At 58.2% G+C, this 16,727-nt stretch overlaps 1 protein-coding gene across 1 annotated transcript; it reads left to right on the top strand.

The window, feature by feature from the left end:
• Positions 1-1,234: 1,234 nt before the first annotated feature.
• On the top strand, positions 1,235-14,348 carry DNMT3L (DNA methyltransferase 3 like). Its single transcript, XM_027105402.1, has 8 exons — positions 1,235-1,500; positions 2,290-2,476; positions 4,693-4,780; positions 5,880-5,968; positions 8,256-8,331; positions 8,771-8,910; positions 11,913-11,998; positions 13,860-14,348. The coding sequence occupies exons 1-8, from the start codon at positions 1,235-1,237 to the stop codon at positions 14,023-14,025; spliced, it is 1,098 nt and encodes a 365-aa protein (XP_026961203.1). The 3' UTR covers positions 14,026-14,348.
• The last annotated feature ends 2,379 nt before the right edge of the window (positions 14,349-16,727 follow it).

Consider the following 16,727-nt stretch of genomic DNA (forward strand, 5'->3'; position numbering starts at 1 on the left):
GGAGGCTGATGGGACACTTTCTCCCTGTCTGGTGTGCGTCCTGTCTCCTGGTTTGGTGTCCCCACGGCCACTGCTGCAGTCCTGGACCGGGAAGCAGAGCACAGCACGGACATCATCCCGCGCTCCAGCGAGCAGTCATCCCCACCGTCACCCAGGCTCCGCAGAGGTGAGGGCTCATGCAGGTACTGCCTCCATCACTTGGGGTGCTGACCCCAGGCCTGGGCAGAGTCTAGGGTTCCCGGCTTCTGGAATGCTCCCACGTCACTCAGGAGCAGAAGGGCCCCACTCAAAGCCTCCCCCACCCCACCCCACCCCACCAGCTCAGATGTTTAACATGTCGCCATGAAAGGCAGAGGGGACAGGGCGGGGGGGGCTGATCCTCTGGTTCCTGTGACGTCAGAAGTCCTTCACCAAGGACTTGTGAGGCTCATCTCTTGAGGTGTCTAAATTAGGAGACAGGCAGAGGAAGGGGTTACTTATTTTCTTTTCCAGATCTTATTGCATATGAAGTCAAGGTTAACCAGCGAGACATAGAAGGTGAGCATCGCACACCTGCCCAGGTGAAGGGACATCAGCCAGCTGAGGAAAGACTTGCAGCCTCACTCATTGTCCGTCCGTGGAAGAGGGCAGTGTATGCCGCTGGCGCCCAGCTCGTATCCCCTCCACCTGCCCCAAGGACCCTGACACTTCATTTGAAGCGTACACTTCAGCGTCTTTTAGCGTAATCACAGATATGTGTACCCATCACTACAGTCTAATTTTAGGGCATTTTCGTCATCCGCAAAAGAAACTGGTACCCATCAACAGTCCGTCCTCATTCCTCATCCCTCTGCCTCCCCTCTTTCAACCCTAGGCAACCACAAATCTACTTTCTTTCTCTTTGAGTTTGCCCATTCTGGATCCCCTGCATTTACATATGAATTTTAGGATCATCTTAGCAATTTCTAAAAAAAAGGAAAGAAAGAAAGGAAAAGGCCAGCTGGGATTTTGAGAAGGATCTGGTTTCTCAAAACCAGATTTGGGGAAGCTCTCCATATTAACACTGTTTAGTCTTCTGATCTATGAACATGGGATGCCCTCCCATCTGTTTGATCATTAATTTCTTTGAGGACTAGTTTGTGGTTTTCAGTGTACAGGTCTTGCCTTTTTTTTGTTATTGTTAAACTCGTTCCTGAGTCTGTTGCTGTGCCTGACGGCATTGTGACACGTTGCCCTGTGGGTTTTCGCCTCAGACATGTGTATCTGCTGCGGAAGTTTCCGGGTGCACACGCAGCACCCTCTGTTTGAGGGAGGGATGTGCACTCCGTGCAAGGTAAGCAGGGAGCCATGGGGCGGCTTTGTGGAGGCCTTGGAACAGAGGAGGCAGCCTGGCTTTGCCCTCGCCAAGGACAAGTTCCTGGAGTGCCTCTTCTTGTACGACGAGGACGGGTACCTGTCCTACTGCTCCATTTGCTGTGCGGGAGAGACGCTGCTCATCTGCAAGAGCCCCGACTGCACGCGGTGAGGCCAGGGGCCCGGGGGGTCCGGGCAAGGGCTGAAGGACCACTGCCCACAAGCCTGGGAAACTCCCATTCTTCTCAGCTCCGCATCCCAGAGTCCAAAGGGGTTCACCTCCCAAAAGTATGACTTTCTCCAAAGCTTTCTATTTCCAGCTCAAACGTTTCATTTGGTGAATAGCCGTGACCTAGGGGAAGGGTGTGTCAGAAGATCTGTGCTCATGATTTTTCTTTCTGTTTTTATCGCCAAGACATAGCTGCTCCCTCCGTGGTTAAGTAGGGCAGCGACAGGAAACCCACGCAGCTGGTGTCAGGCGAGGCGTAGTCATTCCCTGCTACCTAACAGCCCAAGCGTTACCCGTGGTCCCCTCCCCTCAGTCGTTCCGGGCGTCCCGGTATTTACTGCTGCATCGCCCCAAGTCTGCAGCCCCGCCCCGCCCCCGCAGTGGGCGCTCCTGCAGAGATCTTGCCTGGTTTCTCAGGATCTGGAGTTTGGAGGAGGGAGCCAGCTGGCTTAGGGGAGTCTGTGAAATCTGTCACTACCCACAGACCCCCTGCTGTCCTCTGCAGATGGCTGGGTTCCCGGCGCTCTGGGTCCCCAAGAGGGACCCGTCCCCCTTCCCCGGGCTGCAGCCCCTGCCAGCTCCATCTTCTCCCCTGAGCCCGCGTGTGGCCTCCACCCCTCACTCCGGAGCAAGGAGCAGGCTCGCCTCTGCCTGCGGGACCACCGGGGTTTCACCTGGCGGCCAAGGCAGTGGCAGGCCTGTCGCTGTGGTTCTCTGTTTGACTCCAGGTGCTACTGTTTCGAGTGCATCGACAGCCTGGTGGGCCCTGGGACCTCGGGGAAAGTGCAGGCCATGAGCAACTGGGTCTGCTTCCTGTGCCTGTCCTTCCCCCGCAGCGGGCTGCTGCAGAGGAGGAAGAAGTGGCGGGGGTGGCTGAAGGCCTTCTGCGACCGACTGGGAGGCGGTGAGGACACAGCGGGAGCGGGAGCGGGTGCTCGGACTTGGCTCCTTTCCTCTGGTGATGGGCTGCAAAACGCCCGTCCGCTCCCTCTTACACAACGATGTTAAGGGCTTTTAAGCAAGTGCGCTTTTCTCATCCCCTCTTTGTCTGCTAGATGCTCTGTCTTCTACAAGTCACTTTATTTTTTTAAACTTTTTTCTTTTTTTTAAATTAATTAATTGATTTTTGGCTGCGTTGGGTCTTCGTTGCGGTGCGTGGGCTTCTCATTGTGGTGGCTTCTCTTGTTGCGGAGCACAGGCTCTAGGCGCATGGGCTTCGGTAGTTGTGGCACATGGGGTTCAGTAGTTGTGGCTCGCGGGCTCTAGAGCGCAGGCTCAGTAGTTGTGGCGCACGGGCTTATTTGCTCCGCAGCACGTGGGATCTTCCCAGACCGGGGCTCGAACCCGTGCTCCCTGCATTGGCGGGCAGATTCCTAACCACTGTGCCACCAGGGAAGTCCCTCTACAAATCACTTTCGCATGGCAGTTTTGTTTCTTCCAAGCCTGGGAATGAGGCATTTGTAGGACGTAGGAGAGGGGCCCAGCAGAGGTGTGCCTCTAGGTCCAGCAAGTGGGAGCAAACGCCCGGGCAGGCTCTCCTGGTCCAGCCCAGACAGCTGGCACAGACGTGGGTCCTCTCCAGGATCAAGGTCGGGATCCGGGAGCTAGGCAGGAGTTTGGGCTCATCATGGTGGGTTGAGCTCTGTCCCCCAAAGACACATCCACGTCCTAACCTCTGTTACCTGTGAACATGGCCTATTTTGGAAATGGGGTCTCTGCAGACGTAATTTAGTTAAGAATCTTAAGGTAAGGTCATCCTGGATGAGGGTGACATGAAATGCAATGATTGGTGTCATCTAACAGGAAGGAAGGAGACAGAGACGCACAGAGGGAGGGTGGCCACGTGATGGGGAGGGCTGGGTGCTCACCGTGGCGGCCTGGGGTCTCGGGCTCTCTCCCCTGTGGCGCATGGCCAGGCTGGTTCTGGGGAGTCGCCACACACGGCATTGCTGGGCCACCACGGGGGCACATGGTAGCCCCACCACCCAGCGCTCCCTGAAACCAGATGGGAGCAGGTACCTTTATGGTGCTTTTCGGAGCAAGGTGGCTGCACTCCCCGTAGAGCCTTCTCGCGGTCCGGTGAGCGGCAGAAACGCTCCCTCTCGGTGCAGAAAGGCCCCTTGCTGGCAGACTGCAGGACGAGTTTCTCATTGAAGGGAGAAGGGGTTGATGCCCACAGCTGGTATTACTGCCACTAGAGCCGGAGCACAGCGGGAAGGAGGCACTGCTCCTGCGGCTGCCGCGGGGGACCAGGACGTGTGTCCGCAAGTGTCCCTCCGCCCCGCCCTTCTCACCTCCCCACGCCTCCTCCTCCGGGCAGCCTGCCCTCCCTTACACTCACCCGCCGCTTCACTCGCTGCCTGCGTTGGGTGCCCACCTGCTCCAGCCCTGGGCAGACCCTTCCCCCTGGGGCTCAGGGTCTCCTGGGACCCCCCTCCCCCAGGCAGTGCCCCTGCCTAGGCCTGGAATCCCATCCACAGTTCGTGGGAGGCAGGCACTCCCAAGTGCAACCTCCTGGGGGTCAGGTGGCGCTGGGGTGCTTGTTTCATGAATAGATCCATCGGGTCTCTGCTGCCGGGTGCCCTGCGGGGTGGGCGGGTGTTACCCTAGGCCTTCCTGGCTCCTTCATGGCAGGACTCAGGGGCTGGTTCAGGCCTGGCCTGGGAGATGCCTGACACTGGTAGCCTTCAGGGGTGCTGTGTGGCTTGAGGCCCACATTCAGAGCCCACAGAGGGGACGGAGAGGGGTTGGGTGAATCCCATGGCCGTGGGTATTCAGAATCCCCCAGGTCTGAGACTCTTCCCAAGAAATACAAGGGAAGTGGTTTCTCTCAGGATAGAATTATCTTCCTTCACAGTCAGGAAAATGCCCTCGCACCTGCCTTTCCTTTGCTAGAGATGGCCCAGGCTGGGGACTTGGTGTGGAGGACAGAAGCCCTCGTCCTGGGCGATGGGTGGGGTCTCACGGAGGCCTGGGGGTCAGTGCAGTCAGGGTGGGGCCAGCCGCCTCGGCCGGTGTGTCCTCATTCATCAGGGGAAAAGCCTCTGCAGAGCCAGAATTTTTCTTGTCACTCATGGGCTGTACAACCAAGCAGTCATCAGAACATCCTTTTTTTAAAAAAAAATAAATAGGAGAGTCCCCTTGAGATGTACAAAACTGTGCCCGTGTGGAAGAGAGAGCCCATCCGGGTGCTGTCCCTTTTTGGGGACATCAAGAAAGGTGGGTGCAGTGATGTCTGAGGACTGACAATGGAAGATGGGTCTGCCTGGAGCGAGACCCACGGGGGACCAGGGGAGTGGGCGGTGGGTGGGGTCGAAATGTCCCCTATGATGCACTTGCTACATGTTTGAGGCTGGGGACCTGAGGGTCATTTTCAGGAGGGGAGGGTTGAGGAGCACCTGGGGCTCCTTCCTTCAGCAGGGACGCCTTGGAAAGAAAGTTCACGTAGCAAGACGGTGGGTGTGAAATGCTGTAGTGGGGGCCATGGGGCCCAGACTCTCTGCCTAGACAGCCCTGCCCACGGCCACCAAACCTCAGACACCTCCACACACCTGGCCGCCGTATAGGGCCGCCCCACCCCTCGCAGGGCTCCCTGCACCCTCCCTCTCTACCCGAATCTCCCAGGTTGCGCAGACTGGTCACGTGCTGCATTCCAGCCTTCCTGGGTGTCCTGCCCCTCTGTACCCTGAGCAGACCCCACCTGCTGGTGCCTTTGGAAATCCTATGGGTTCTCCTGGGCCCGGCAGCTGTAAGAAGAATCCGTGAAAATACTCCTTGTCTCTGGCCAAATGGAATGGGGGGGGCGTCCACCCCACTTCTGGCGCTACGCCCCGTGTCTTGTGTAGTGCGGTCACAGCGGCCTCATGCACACCCGTGTCAGGGACCTGGGGGCTGAGACGCACAGAGTGGGCACGGCTTTCCCCTGAAGGAAGCCCGTGGCCGCCCAGCCTTCAAGTCCCTGCCCGGACGATGCATCCTTAGTTCAATTTGTTAAGATTCTTTCTGGGCTAGTTGTCCCATGCCCAGGCTGCAGACTCCCCCTGCAACCCAGCCGTGTCACACGGCCTGAGCAGGTGACATCAGCGTGGACGGCCACCACCCAGTGGATTCCTAACCCAGAGAGTGGCGCTGCAGCCAGGAGGGCCTGGCTGTGCAACAAATTGCTTGACTTTCTGAAATCAGTTCTCAGTGCAGTTTGCTGGCTCCCCCCGTAATGCGGTTGAAAAGATAAAGTCTGCTTGCTAACGGCAGCCCTTTAGTTCCACATGGGGTCAAAAACCAGCGTCGGCCCTGTGTGTCCCCTTTGCTCCCCCCCCAGAGCTGATGAGTTTGGGCTTTTTGGAACATGGTTCTGAGCCGGGGAAACTGAAGCATTTGGATGATGTCACCAACGTAGTGAGGAGGGACGTAAGTACTGCTGTGCTCCTCCAGGCACCAAGGAGTGAGAGCAGACGGGGAGGAGGGGGTGCGTCGGGGGAGGGGGACTGGACGGGGTGGGGGAGGTGCAGCCCGGATACTCTGTCCCCAGCAGGGCCCACCTGGGGGGGTGTCGGCCCCCCACGGCGGGAGAGCTGAGAAAGGCATGTCCGTAGCCCCCCACTGCCCACCGCCCAGAGGAGAACCGTTGGCCAAAGCTCCCGCCCGGTTTGTTGAAACCCAAGGGGCCTATCCCACCACCTGTGATGGTGCCGCCTAGGGAGGGGGTCTCCCCCTCCTAAAATAAAGTGCTGCGTCTTGAACACAACCACCACGGATTGTTTGAAAACCCTCTCCGAGCGCTGTCATGAAACGTCTGGCTCCCTCGAAGGCTATTTCCTGCTGTCCTGGACAGCGGCCTTGGAGGAAGGGCCTAAAAATGACTCAGCAGCTGGGCCGCGAGCCGCCGCGGATGGGAAAGGGGTGGGACGCCACCTCTGTGGCCTCAGGGAAGGAAGATCTGGTCCATCACCCGCTCGCCCACACAGCCTCTCACAGGAGAATTAAAGCCCGTCATCCCCAGAGCCCGACAACCACGGGCACGGGGTCAGAGGGGCCGGAACACTGGCCACAGAAGGTGGCAACAAGGAAGCAGCCAATGTGGGGGGACCCAGTTCACCCCCCGGGTGCCGGCAGGGCCTCTCAGCTCTGCTCCCCGTCTGGCCGGGGGGCCGTGTCCCAGGGGCCAGCCCTCCTCCCTGGCTGAGACTGGAGACGCCCCCCTCCTCCGTCCCCCTGGGGTCTGCCCTGCCCCGAAGCCCAGGACAGCTCTCTTCTTGCCCCTCCGGCCCCTTCGGACGTCCCACCAGGAAGCATTTCTGGAGCCTGTGCCCACCCACACACTCGTCCCAGGCCCCCCAGGGCGGGGTCCTCCCTGCCAGGGCAGGACGGTTAAGGCGGGACTGGAGAGTGACACGAGCCCTCCCCAAGTAGCAGAGCTGCAGGAACAGATCCGACGTGGGGGGGCTCTCGCTGGCGCGGCCAAGTGTCTAGACACCCCCTCCCGCAATGAGCTTTCGCGTCTCAGGGGTGACAGTGGCTCACGTGTGCCGTCATCACCCAGTTCCCCAACGACCAGCCCTGGCTTCACTCCTTTTTCACGAGGCCTGTAACATGGGCTTTCCCACCGTGCAGCCCACCCTAGAGGTGGGGGCGTCCGGCTTCCACGTCTGCACAGCCACACCTGGCCGCGGGTTTCGGGGGATTTCACGTGCACACTGGCGGGTCCTCGGGGACAGCGGGGTGTTCCCTCTAAGACCTTGCTTCCTTCCCAACCTTTCCTGGGGTCATTTCAGCAGCCACCTTCGTGTAGAGTGTTGGGATGCGGGTCCCGGGCCCCCAGCCCACGCTCACCTCCTCTAGCCCCCTTGCCCCTTCCCTGTCCAGACCCCCTGCTGTACTTGCGCTGGTCAGCAGGCTTCACTGGAGCTGAAGCCACCAGGAGCGCACCTGGGTCAGGGTCAGAGCTGACTGTGACAAGGCGCGTGAGGCCAGGGGCACGTGAGGCCGGGGGCACGTGAGGCCAGAGGCACGTGAGGCCGGGGGCACGTGAGGCCGGGGGCACGTGAGGCCGGAGGCTAACGTCGGGTGTCGGCTTCTGTTAAGTGACTTGGGGAGGGTCCAGGGAAGCCACGTCTGCTCTGGACGGGCTGCTGTCAGAAAGCCAGGGATCCAGTATTTGGGTCTTTCAATTGTTTTTCAAGAAGAGTGACACGGGCTAGAGTCTCTAACTGGGTCCCTCTGTCACCTGGGCCCCTGATGGGGGAAGGGAATCCTCCGCGTCTCAGTTCAGGGGGGATTGTGGGGGCCTGGACAGGGCGGGGGGGCGGGGGAGGTGCAGCAGGGGCGCTCACGCTCGCCAGGGAAGGCTACCTGCTGCCCAGTGACCCATCAGGGCTTCCACCTGTATTTCCCAGCAACACACAGAATCCGCATGAATCCTTGGGGGCCCCGTGTCACTCTCCCTGGAGGGTCTGTGCCCGGCACAAAGGAATCACCGCACTCGGGTTCCCAGGGCTCTGCTGAGGGCCGGCCTCCCTGAGACGATAGAGAAAGCAGGGCTCCTTGCACCCCCGGAACCAAGGGGCGGGTCTGACCCGGTGGGTTTCACCGCCCCCCGACCCCTTCCATGAAGGTCAGCCTGAATCACACGGTCAGAGAGGAAAGGTGCCCGGCCCCGGAGGAGCTCTCTGCCCTCCTGAGCTGCGCTCTCCCGCAGGTGGAAGCATGGGGCCCCTTCGACCTCGCCTACAGCTCTACGCCCCCGCGGGGCCACGCCTGCAGCCAGCCCCCAGGTAAGAGGCCTGGCCATCTGCTCAGACTCCAGAGCCTCTTGTCCGCCACGCCCTCCTACGCACCCCAGCTCTCCTCAGGGAGGGCAGGAATTGCAAACCGTCTGCATTCTTAAACAGTCAGCTTTACTGGGGTATCAGAGACATAGGTCAATTGTCCATATTCAGTGAGTACAGCGTGGTGGGTTTTGAAGTGAGTGCCCTGTGAGCCATCACCGCAGCCAGGACAGCGAGTGGGTCCGTCACCCCAGGGCGGCCTGGCGCCCCTCCCACCCTGTCCGCAGGGCTGTGTGTCCCTGTGGGGTGTCGCCCAGCCTCCCGCACCTGTGCCCTGGAGGCTGCAGCTGCGGGAGCAGGCGGCCCCGCCCCACCAGAGCCCCGCCCTTGCGTCCCGGGTCCCTCCAGGCAGAGCCCAGACCCACCCGATTGCTCCCCACCCCAGCGTGGTACCTGTTCCAGTTCCACCGCATCCTGCGGTTCGCGAGGCCGCGGCCAGGCAGCCCCCAGCCCTTCTTCTGGATGTTCGTGGACAACCTGGTGCTGACCCAGGACGACCGCGTCGTGGCCACTCGCTTTCTGGAGGTGGGTGCGGGCCGCGGCCTCCCCGAGGGACACTTGGGGCCCCTGGGGGGCACCGCTTAGGTCCCGGTTCCGAGGCCTGGGTTTTCAGAGTTCACAGGGCCCACGAGGGCCGTCTCACCACTGAGGTCCCAACAGCGCCTTTGCACTGCCCTGGATTTAGGATCCTGCCACCTCGGGTCACGTCCTTCTCCTCCCCGCCACCCCACCTGGGCGCACGCACACTCACACGTGCATACGCATCGCACTCGCACACCGCAATGCGCAGTGCACCGGTCAGTTACACACACACACACTCACACCCATCCTGGGGCACCGACAGCCTTGCTGTTTCTGTCCTCAGGCCCAAGTCCTGACCATTAGAGCCGTCACTTTTGGACTCAGTGACCGGTTTGTCCAGGGCTGACCTGGCCCGGCCCTCCCAGCAGACCCACACACAGGGCAGCCCCAGGCCAGGCCCGGGGTCCCCGCAGTGAAAGTCTCCTGGCTTCCCCACCCCTGCTGTCCCCACTGCACTTGTCTTCGGTCCTTGGCCACCTCCAGGACGTCTTCACAAACCTACACGTCTGCCCGCCCCGCTGCCCTGCGTCGGGCTTTTTTCACTTAACCGTGACCTTGGAAATCGTTCTGTTGGAAAAGTACCTTTCTCACTCTTTGTCTTGACGTATGTGTTTTGTTTTCTGCAGTTTTATTTTGTATGGATGTGAAAAATGCCTTTAACCCGTTCCCGGGAACAGAGAGTTGGGCTGTTTCCAATCTCTTGCTCTTACAAACAATGCATGAGTGGGGACATCTGCGGGGTGGATTCCGGAAGTGAGACCGCGGGGTCCATGTGCTGTTTTCAGGGATGCTGCCACTGCCCCGGGAGGGTGTCCGCGCAGACCCCCACCCCCCCGGCGGCCGAGCTGCCGCTCCCCTCACCTGCCCACGGGGTGTCCCCAGCTCTCTGCGTTCCCTCGCCTTGGCTCCCAAATGTCCTGTCTTCTTCCCTCCTATGCAGTTGGGATTTTCCATTTTGTATCTTACTGGTTTTGTATCTTTCTTACTGGTTTGATTCAAGAAACTATTGATCTCGTCTCTACATTAAGTTAGCTTCTGCTGCCTTCTTGGATGACTTTGTGGATGAAAGTGGTTTATAGTTGGTTCACTTAGACTCTCTGGGTATCTGAGCAGATTGTCTGCAGGTCATGATAGTTTTTTCTTTCTAATTTTGTACCTCTTGTCTCACGTTGAACCACAGTAGTGATGGGACATGCCTGCTTGGGTCCTGAGTTGCACGTACATGTGTCCAGTGTTTCTCTACTAAGCTGATGCTGGCTTTGAGGTTGAGGTTGATACATTTCACTATGTGAAGGAAATTTCCAGAAGTTTCCCTTGATTTCTATTTTTTGAGCCATTCTATCAAGAATAAGTGTTGGATTCTGTCAAATGTTCTTTTTTACGTCTATGGAGAGAATTAAGTTCCTTCTTTAGATCTATTAATAGGATATAATATACTAATAGATTTCATAATAGTGATCTGTCTTTGCATTCCTGGAAAATACCCACTTGGTCGTGGGGAGTGGCTGTTCTGACAGATTGCTGAAATCCAGTGAACTGCATTTCCCGTAGGATTTGCTGCTTTGACAAGCATGAGACAGGTGAGTGTGTGAGGCTGTCTTGTTTTGTGCTATTTTTATTGGGTTGGGATGTCCGTGTTAAGTTTGCTTCATAAAAATATTTTAAAATTCGACAGACTTTTCCTGTGCAATTGCCGGGACTGGTTGTTGTTGCCGTTGTTTTAAAATGGGAGCAACTCTTCTGTGGGAACTCATCTGTTAAGATTTTCAGTCTTTTCTGAGATCAATTTGGTAAGTTATGTTTTCCCGGAGTGTCACCCATTTAATTAAAGTTTAAACATCATTTTCACAGGGTCGAGCAAAGTGGCCTCACGATTCTCCTACTTTCTTCCGCATCCGTGGTTATTCCTCCTTTTTGGGAAGCCCGGAATTTTTAAATACTGACATGTCACCACATATCAGCGGTCATGAGACTTGTAAGGTGACCTGTTTACTGAACAATCTATGAACAGTAACCGCGAGTCCAGACCAAAAGCACAGGCTCCCAACCTGGGCGCCAGCCGTCTGCAGACTCGGAGGACAGCAAGGATGCTGACTCTTGATCGTCTTGTGAGCACATTTGGTAGATCGGAATTGGTCCCAGATCAGAAGCAGGCAAAAAAGAGACCTTCCCACGTGTCCTGTCACTGCTCCCATCTTGCTGTGGAACCACATTCCTGCCGATGGCAGGCAATAGCTAGACGTGCCCAATACAGCACCGTCTCTTTCTGCCCTGCGCCCGATGGTACATCCACGTATGAGCTCTCCTCCCGGCCAGGTGTCTGGACACGGGAGGAGACTGATGTGTCCAGGGATGGTCAGACTTGGGAATGGTCCACGTGGGCCTTTCTGCACGCCCCACCACTCCAAGTCCGGAGAGGTGAAGTTCAGGCCACCTGGTTGGGTGTCGGGGACCGGATGACCTCCCTCCTGCCACGACTCCCCCCCAACCCCTCCTTCCCTGACCTTCCGGTGCTTTCTACGGAGACTGCGGCCCCAGGATCCGGCCACGCCCTTGGCTCCTGTGGTCATCGTGAAGCATCGGCCCTTGAGGAAACACTGCTGTCTGCCCGCAGAGCCTCTTATCTGCCTGACATGACATATCTCATGGCTCAAAGAGCAAGGACTTCTTTGACCTTCACGGGAATCCACCTCTGCCATGCAGCAGGCGGGGAGTCCCTGGGCCAGGTGACCTGTGGGAGTGAAAATAACCTACCAGTTAAAAGGTCTAAAATAATATCTCGGCTTTTTTCCTTATAAGGTGATTTATAAGGAAAAAGATGTGACATGTAAGCAATGTCGACTGGGAGACATAATCGGTCTGGGAGGCCCGGGACACTGTTCTGGGCTCAGGTGTCGTGCCCACTGTGGGTCTCCCAGTTCATAGTTGGCGTTTTTACCCCTCACACTGAGCCGGTGACCATCCAGGACGTCCGTGGCTGTACCATCCGGAACGCCGTGCACGTGTGGAGCAACGTCCCCGCCGTGAAGAGGTATTTCCTGTGCACTTGTGTCCCTGGAAACTCGGAGGGACACAGGCTGCTTCGGGTTCACCAGGGAAACAAGTCTGAGAGTGCAAGAGAGCAGAGGGTTTTCTACACAGAGCCGTGCCCGGGGCAGCCTCTGTGCCCAGGTCAGGGGCCGCCCCACAAGTTCTGGACAAGCTCAAGGTCAGCGGTGCCCCCTTTCCACTTCGGGGACCTTCTCCCCGCTTCTGCACTGGTGCCTCTGAGCGTCTCACCTCCGGACGAACCCCCGGACGGGAGCCACGCGGCACATGTGTCCCGGTCCTGGTCCCCGCTGCCCAGGCTCCAGGCACGTGCCTCACCCTGCACAGCCCCACGCTCACAAGCACACACCTGCTGTCTCACAGGCTCGCACTCGTCACACACAGAGCACACACTCACACAAGCTCACATCCTCACGGGCGCCCCACTGTGTGCGTTTGGGCCACACTGAGCTTCTTTCAGCCCCTCAAACAGGCCTGCCTTGAGCTTGCACACACACACAGACACGCACACACACACGTGCACACACACGCATTCATGCACACACAGACGGGCACACACACGCACACACGGCCTTCGGTGCTCCTGGAACATTCTCAGGACTGGCGATTCTCACGCACGTCCCCTCGCCAGCCCTGCAAACCCACAGCCCTGGTCCGGCCACCCCGCCGCTTCAGGCAGCCTTTCTGCTGCCAGGACCCTGCCCTCCTCCACTGTCCCCGCCACACACAGCCCCCCGAGCCCTGAGGAGAAGGCCGTCTCCTCCCCCAAGCCCCGTGCATCTGGCCTTCGTCCTTGTGTTGGACCAACGTTGCCTGCACCTTCCAGGACAGTAAGTCATGGGTCCTCCCCCGGCAGTGCCTGGAAACTTCTTTTCACCACCTCCCAGTGCCAGCTTTCGCCCCGCTCACGCTGTGGCGCCCACCCGGCCCCCAGCCAGGACTGTGGCGGGGACGTGGGGAGCCAGGTGGAGCAGGTTCCGAAACATTATCTCTTCGGAAGACCTGAGGGTCACCCCACCTCCTCCACAGCGTCTCCCCACTTCTCTCCCCTGGAGGTGGGTGACGGGGCCTGGGCCCCAGGAACGCAGGAGGTGCTTCCCTTCAGCTCACACTGTCTCAGTCGTGAGGGAGACCCCCTCACTGGAAGTAGGGACCGTTTTGCTGGGATGATGGGCAGCTGCCTTCAGACAGCACCGGCCTCCCTTGGACAGTGGAGCTGCCCCAAGGAGGTGGGCAGGGAGAGCACCAAGAGGGGCGCTGTGTGTTTCTGGCACCTTGTCCGTGGCCTTCACCCCCCGCAAAAACTGAGCCGAGAAATGTCCCCCGAGTCCAGCAAGGTGCCAGGCGCCACGTCCACGAGACTTGAGTCCCCAGGGTTGCATCACGTGACGAGCGGGGTCCCTGCTGCATGGCCCTCCGGCACAGGCAGCCCGGGGCCCACAGGCAGCCGTGCTCAGCTCGGGTGCAGCAGAACCCTTGGAAGGGCCAGGGAACACCGCTTGACCAGCCTTGCCCACGAGTCCCGCCCTCCCTTCTCTGTGGGTCTGCTCCGCAGTGGCCTCTCCACCCTGAAAGTGAGACCTGCTGAGCTGGGCCAGTGGGCTGCCCTTGGGGACCCTCTGTGCACCCGTCTCGGGTGCCAGGCCCCTCCCCAGGAGGGGTGTGGGAGCCATCGTCCCCTACTGCTCACGACATGCTTGTCATCCCACCACGCGGTGAAAACCTCACAGAAGGCAGGTGGGGTCTTTCTCTCAGAGACCTCGGGTAACCTAGCGAGACGGGCACCCCCCAGCTTTCTCCCAGGAGCCCTTGGGCGGGTACCAAGCCCCCGCTCTCCTTCTCAGCAGGCATTCAGCTCTGGGTCCCCAGGAGGAATTATCCCTGCTGGCTCGGGACAGGCAGAGAGCAAAGGCCCCCACCCAGGGCCCAGCCACGCTGGTGAAGAACTGTTTTCTCCCCCTGAGAGAATATTTCAAGTATTTTTCAACAGAACTCACTTCCTCTTTATAAATGAGTCATTGCACCGTGAAAAAAAAAAAAAAAAGAGAGAGACTTTTCCTAGAACAAAGACAACTTTCCTTACATTGTTTCTTTTTTCCTTTTCAAATTATTATTTTATTTGCTTAACTTTGGATTTCCCGAGATTGCTACAGGCCCATCATCCCTTTGGGTCTGGAGAGACAGGGCCCCGCTCCCACCATGACCTTTGGTGGGAGGGGGCGAAGCCTCGGGTCTAACGGTGGACGAGACCCTGACATGACCGGGCACGTTGGGCTGCTGGAAATGTTTCTTTGTGCCAGTTGGGAAGTTAAAATATATTTATTATGGTAGTTGTGGGTCATCTTTTGGTGTTTCTGTGTATAAGCACCGCCTTTATTTTATTCTGTAGGACACAGGAAAGTATGTAGAAAGACGAGCAGGACACAGGGTTATAGCCGCGCGCTGCACCTGTGCCATTTGTACCCGTAGCCGATGCCATCACGGCTGCCATGCGCCTTGATGGTTAAAATCCCCCACCCTGATCAGAGCCACAGGAAACATCCCAAACTTTGCAAAGTGTAGATATCCACTCAGTCAGCCAAGTAGGACAGGCTGAACAGAGGGCATGGAGGCCAAGGCCAGGTCCACTCGTGAAGCATGCAACCTTTGGTCCTCCTTAACCCAGACGGACTTGCTTGCAGAAGGCGGGGTCCCAGTTTGCCCCGGGCTCTGGTGAGGACAGGACCATTGGAGCATTGACAGAGCCGGCTTCAAATCACATGTGATGAATCCCAAAGGGGCCTTTCCAGGTTAACCAGAAAACTCCCCAAAGGGACCCAGACTCAGACAGGCACATAGATTCTGCTTGTCCTGGGCATTACACTGTGACCTGGGGAAGCTTGGGACCACTGCTGGTGCCGACAGTGGTTTGTGGAAGAAAGGTGGGGCTACAATTGGACTTTCTGAAGGGTGGTGTTTTTTTTTTGTTTTTTTTTTTTTTTGTGGTACGCGGGCCTCTCACTGCTGTGGCCTCTCCCGTTCTGGAGCACAGGCTCCGGACGCGCAGGCTCAGCGGCCACGGCTCACGGGCCCAGCCGCTCCACGGCACGTGGGATCCTCCCGGACCGGGGCACAAACCCGCGTCCCCTGCATCGGCAGGCAGACTCCCAACCACTGCGCCACCAGGGAAGCCCTGAAGGGTGTTTTAAAAGTATCTTGAAATAGAATAGAAATTGTGATGGTTAATTTTATGTGTTGACTTGGCCGGGCCGCGGTGCCCAGACATTTGTTCAAACATTATCCTAGAGGTTTCTGTGAAGGGCGTTTTGGATCACATTGATACTTAAATCAGGGGGCTTTGAGTAAAGCAGGTTACCCTCCACAGTGCGGGTGGGTGCTGTGTCTGAACTCATCGGTTGATGCTAACCTAAGCTAAGCTCCAAGGTGATCGTATTAGGAGGTTGGGCCTTTGAGAGGTGACTCCAAACTGGGATTAGTGCCCTTACAAAAGAGGCCCCAGCGAGCTCCCTCACCCCTGCCGACGTGTGGACACACGAGAAGCGTGTGACCGTGCAAGGGGCCCTCACCCGACCCTGCCAGTACCTGACCTGCCACTTCCAGCCTCCAGAACTTCGAGCAGGACGTTTCTGTTGTTTACAAGCTGCCTAGTGTGTGGAATTTCATTATAGTGGCCGCGTCGGACTGAGACAGTCCCGAGCCTTCAAAGGCCTAATCTGCCCTGAGCGAGAAGGAATTCTCTCTGAGCACGGCTCTTCCCGGGCCTCCAGCCGGCCAGCGCACCCCGAAGGTTTTGGGTTTATCAGGCCTCCATAATTACGTGAGCCAATTCCTTGAACAAACTGTCTCTCTTCCTGTCTCTCTCTCTCTCTCTCTCTCTCCGTCTCTCACACACACACACCCACACCCACACACACACACAGAGCCCTGGCCGATAGAAACATCTTCATCTTCATGAAGACCTTCTCTCCAGGCTAGCAGGGGGACAATACTGGGCTGTGATGTCACGGGTCTCCTGTCCAAGGGCTAAAGGTCTGTAATGAAACCAAGGTCATGGCAGCCCCAGAAAACACGGAGGGCCAGTGGGGACAGGAGCATCTGAGCACAGATGAGACCCTCCAGGGAGGCCAAGCCCTGGGCCCAAACCGACCACAGAGACGGGCACTCGTGTCGGCGGTTGACGGGACAGGGCTGGGAACAGCTGCTTCCACCCAAGGCAGCCGGCGCCGGGGGGCCCGGTCTGCCGGCGTCAGCTCTGTGCCAGCCTGCTCCCAGGCGGGGCCCAGAGCCCCTCAAAGCAGCCTTATAACACCTTGAGATTCTGCCTCTAAGTATCTAATCCCACCCACAGAGGCCCCTTGTGACCCCCGTGGTCATCTGAATAATGACCCCAGAAAGATGTTCCTGTCCCAAATCCCAGAACCTGTGAATGTCACCTTATGGGCAAAAGAGGGCTTGGCTGCTGTGATGAGATGGAAATGGGGAGACTGTGCTGGATCACGTGTGAGCCCCAAGGCCCTCGCCAGGGGTGGCAGAGGAGACCTGACCCCATATAGAGAAGGCCATTGCCGTGGGGGCAGAGACGCAGCTGCAAGACGGCGGGCGCCTGGGGCACCCGGGGCGGAAGAGTCGGGAAGGACCCTCACCTCCAGCCCCCCGGAGAAGCGCTGGTTCAGGCATCCCACCTCCAGAACTTGAGACGGTGTATTTCTGTT

Source organism: Aethalodelphis obliquidens, unplaced genomic scaffold, assembly GCF_003676395.1.
Source record: "Aethalodelphis obliquidens isolate GAN/ISIS:26980383/991018 unplaced genomic scaffold, ASM367639v1 scaffold1, whole genome shotgun sequence".
NCBI classification, from domain to species: domain Eukaryota; kingdom Metazoa; phylum Chordata; class Mammalia; order Artiodactyla; family Delphinidae; genus Aethalodelphis; species Aethalodelphis obliquidens.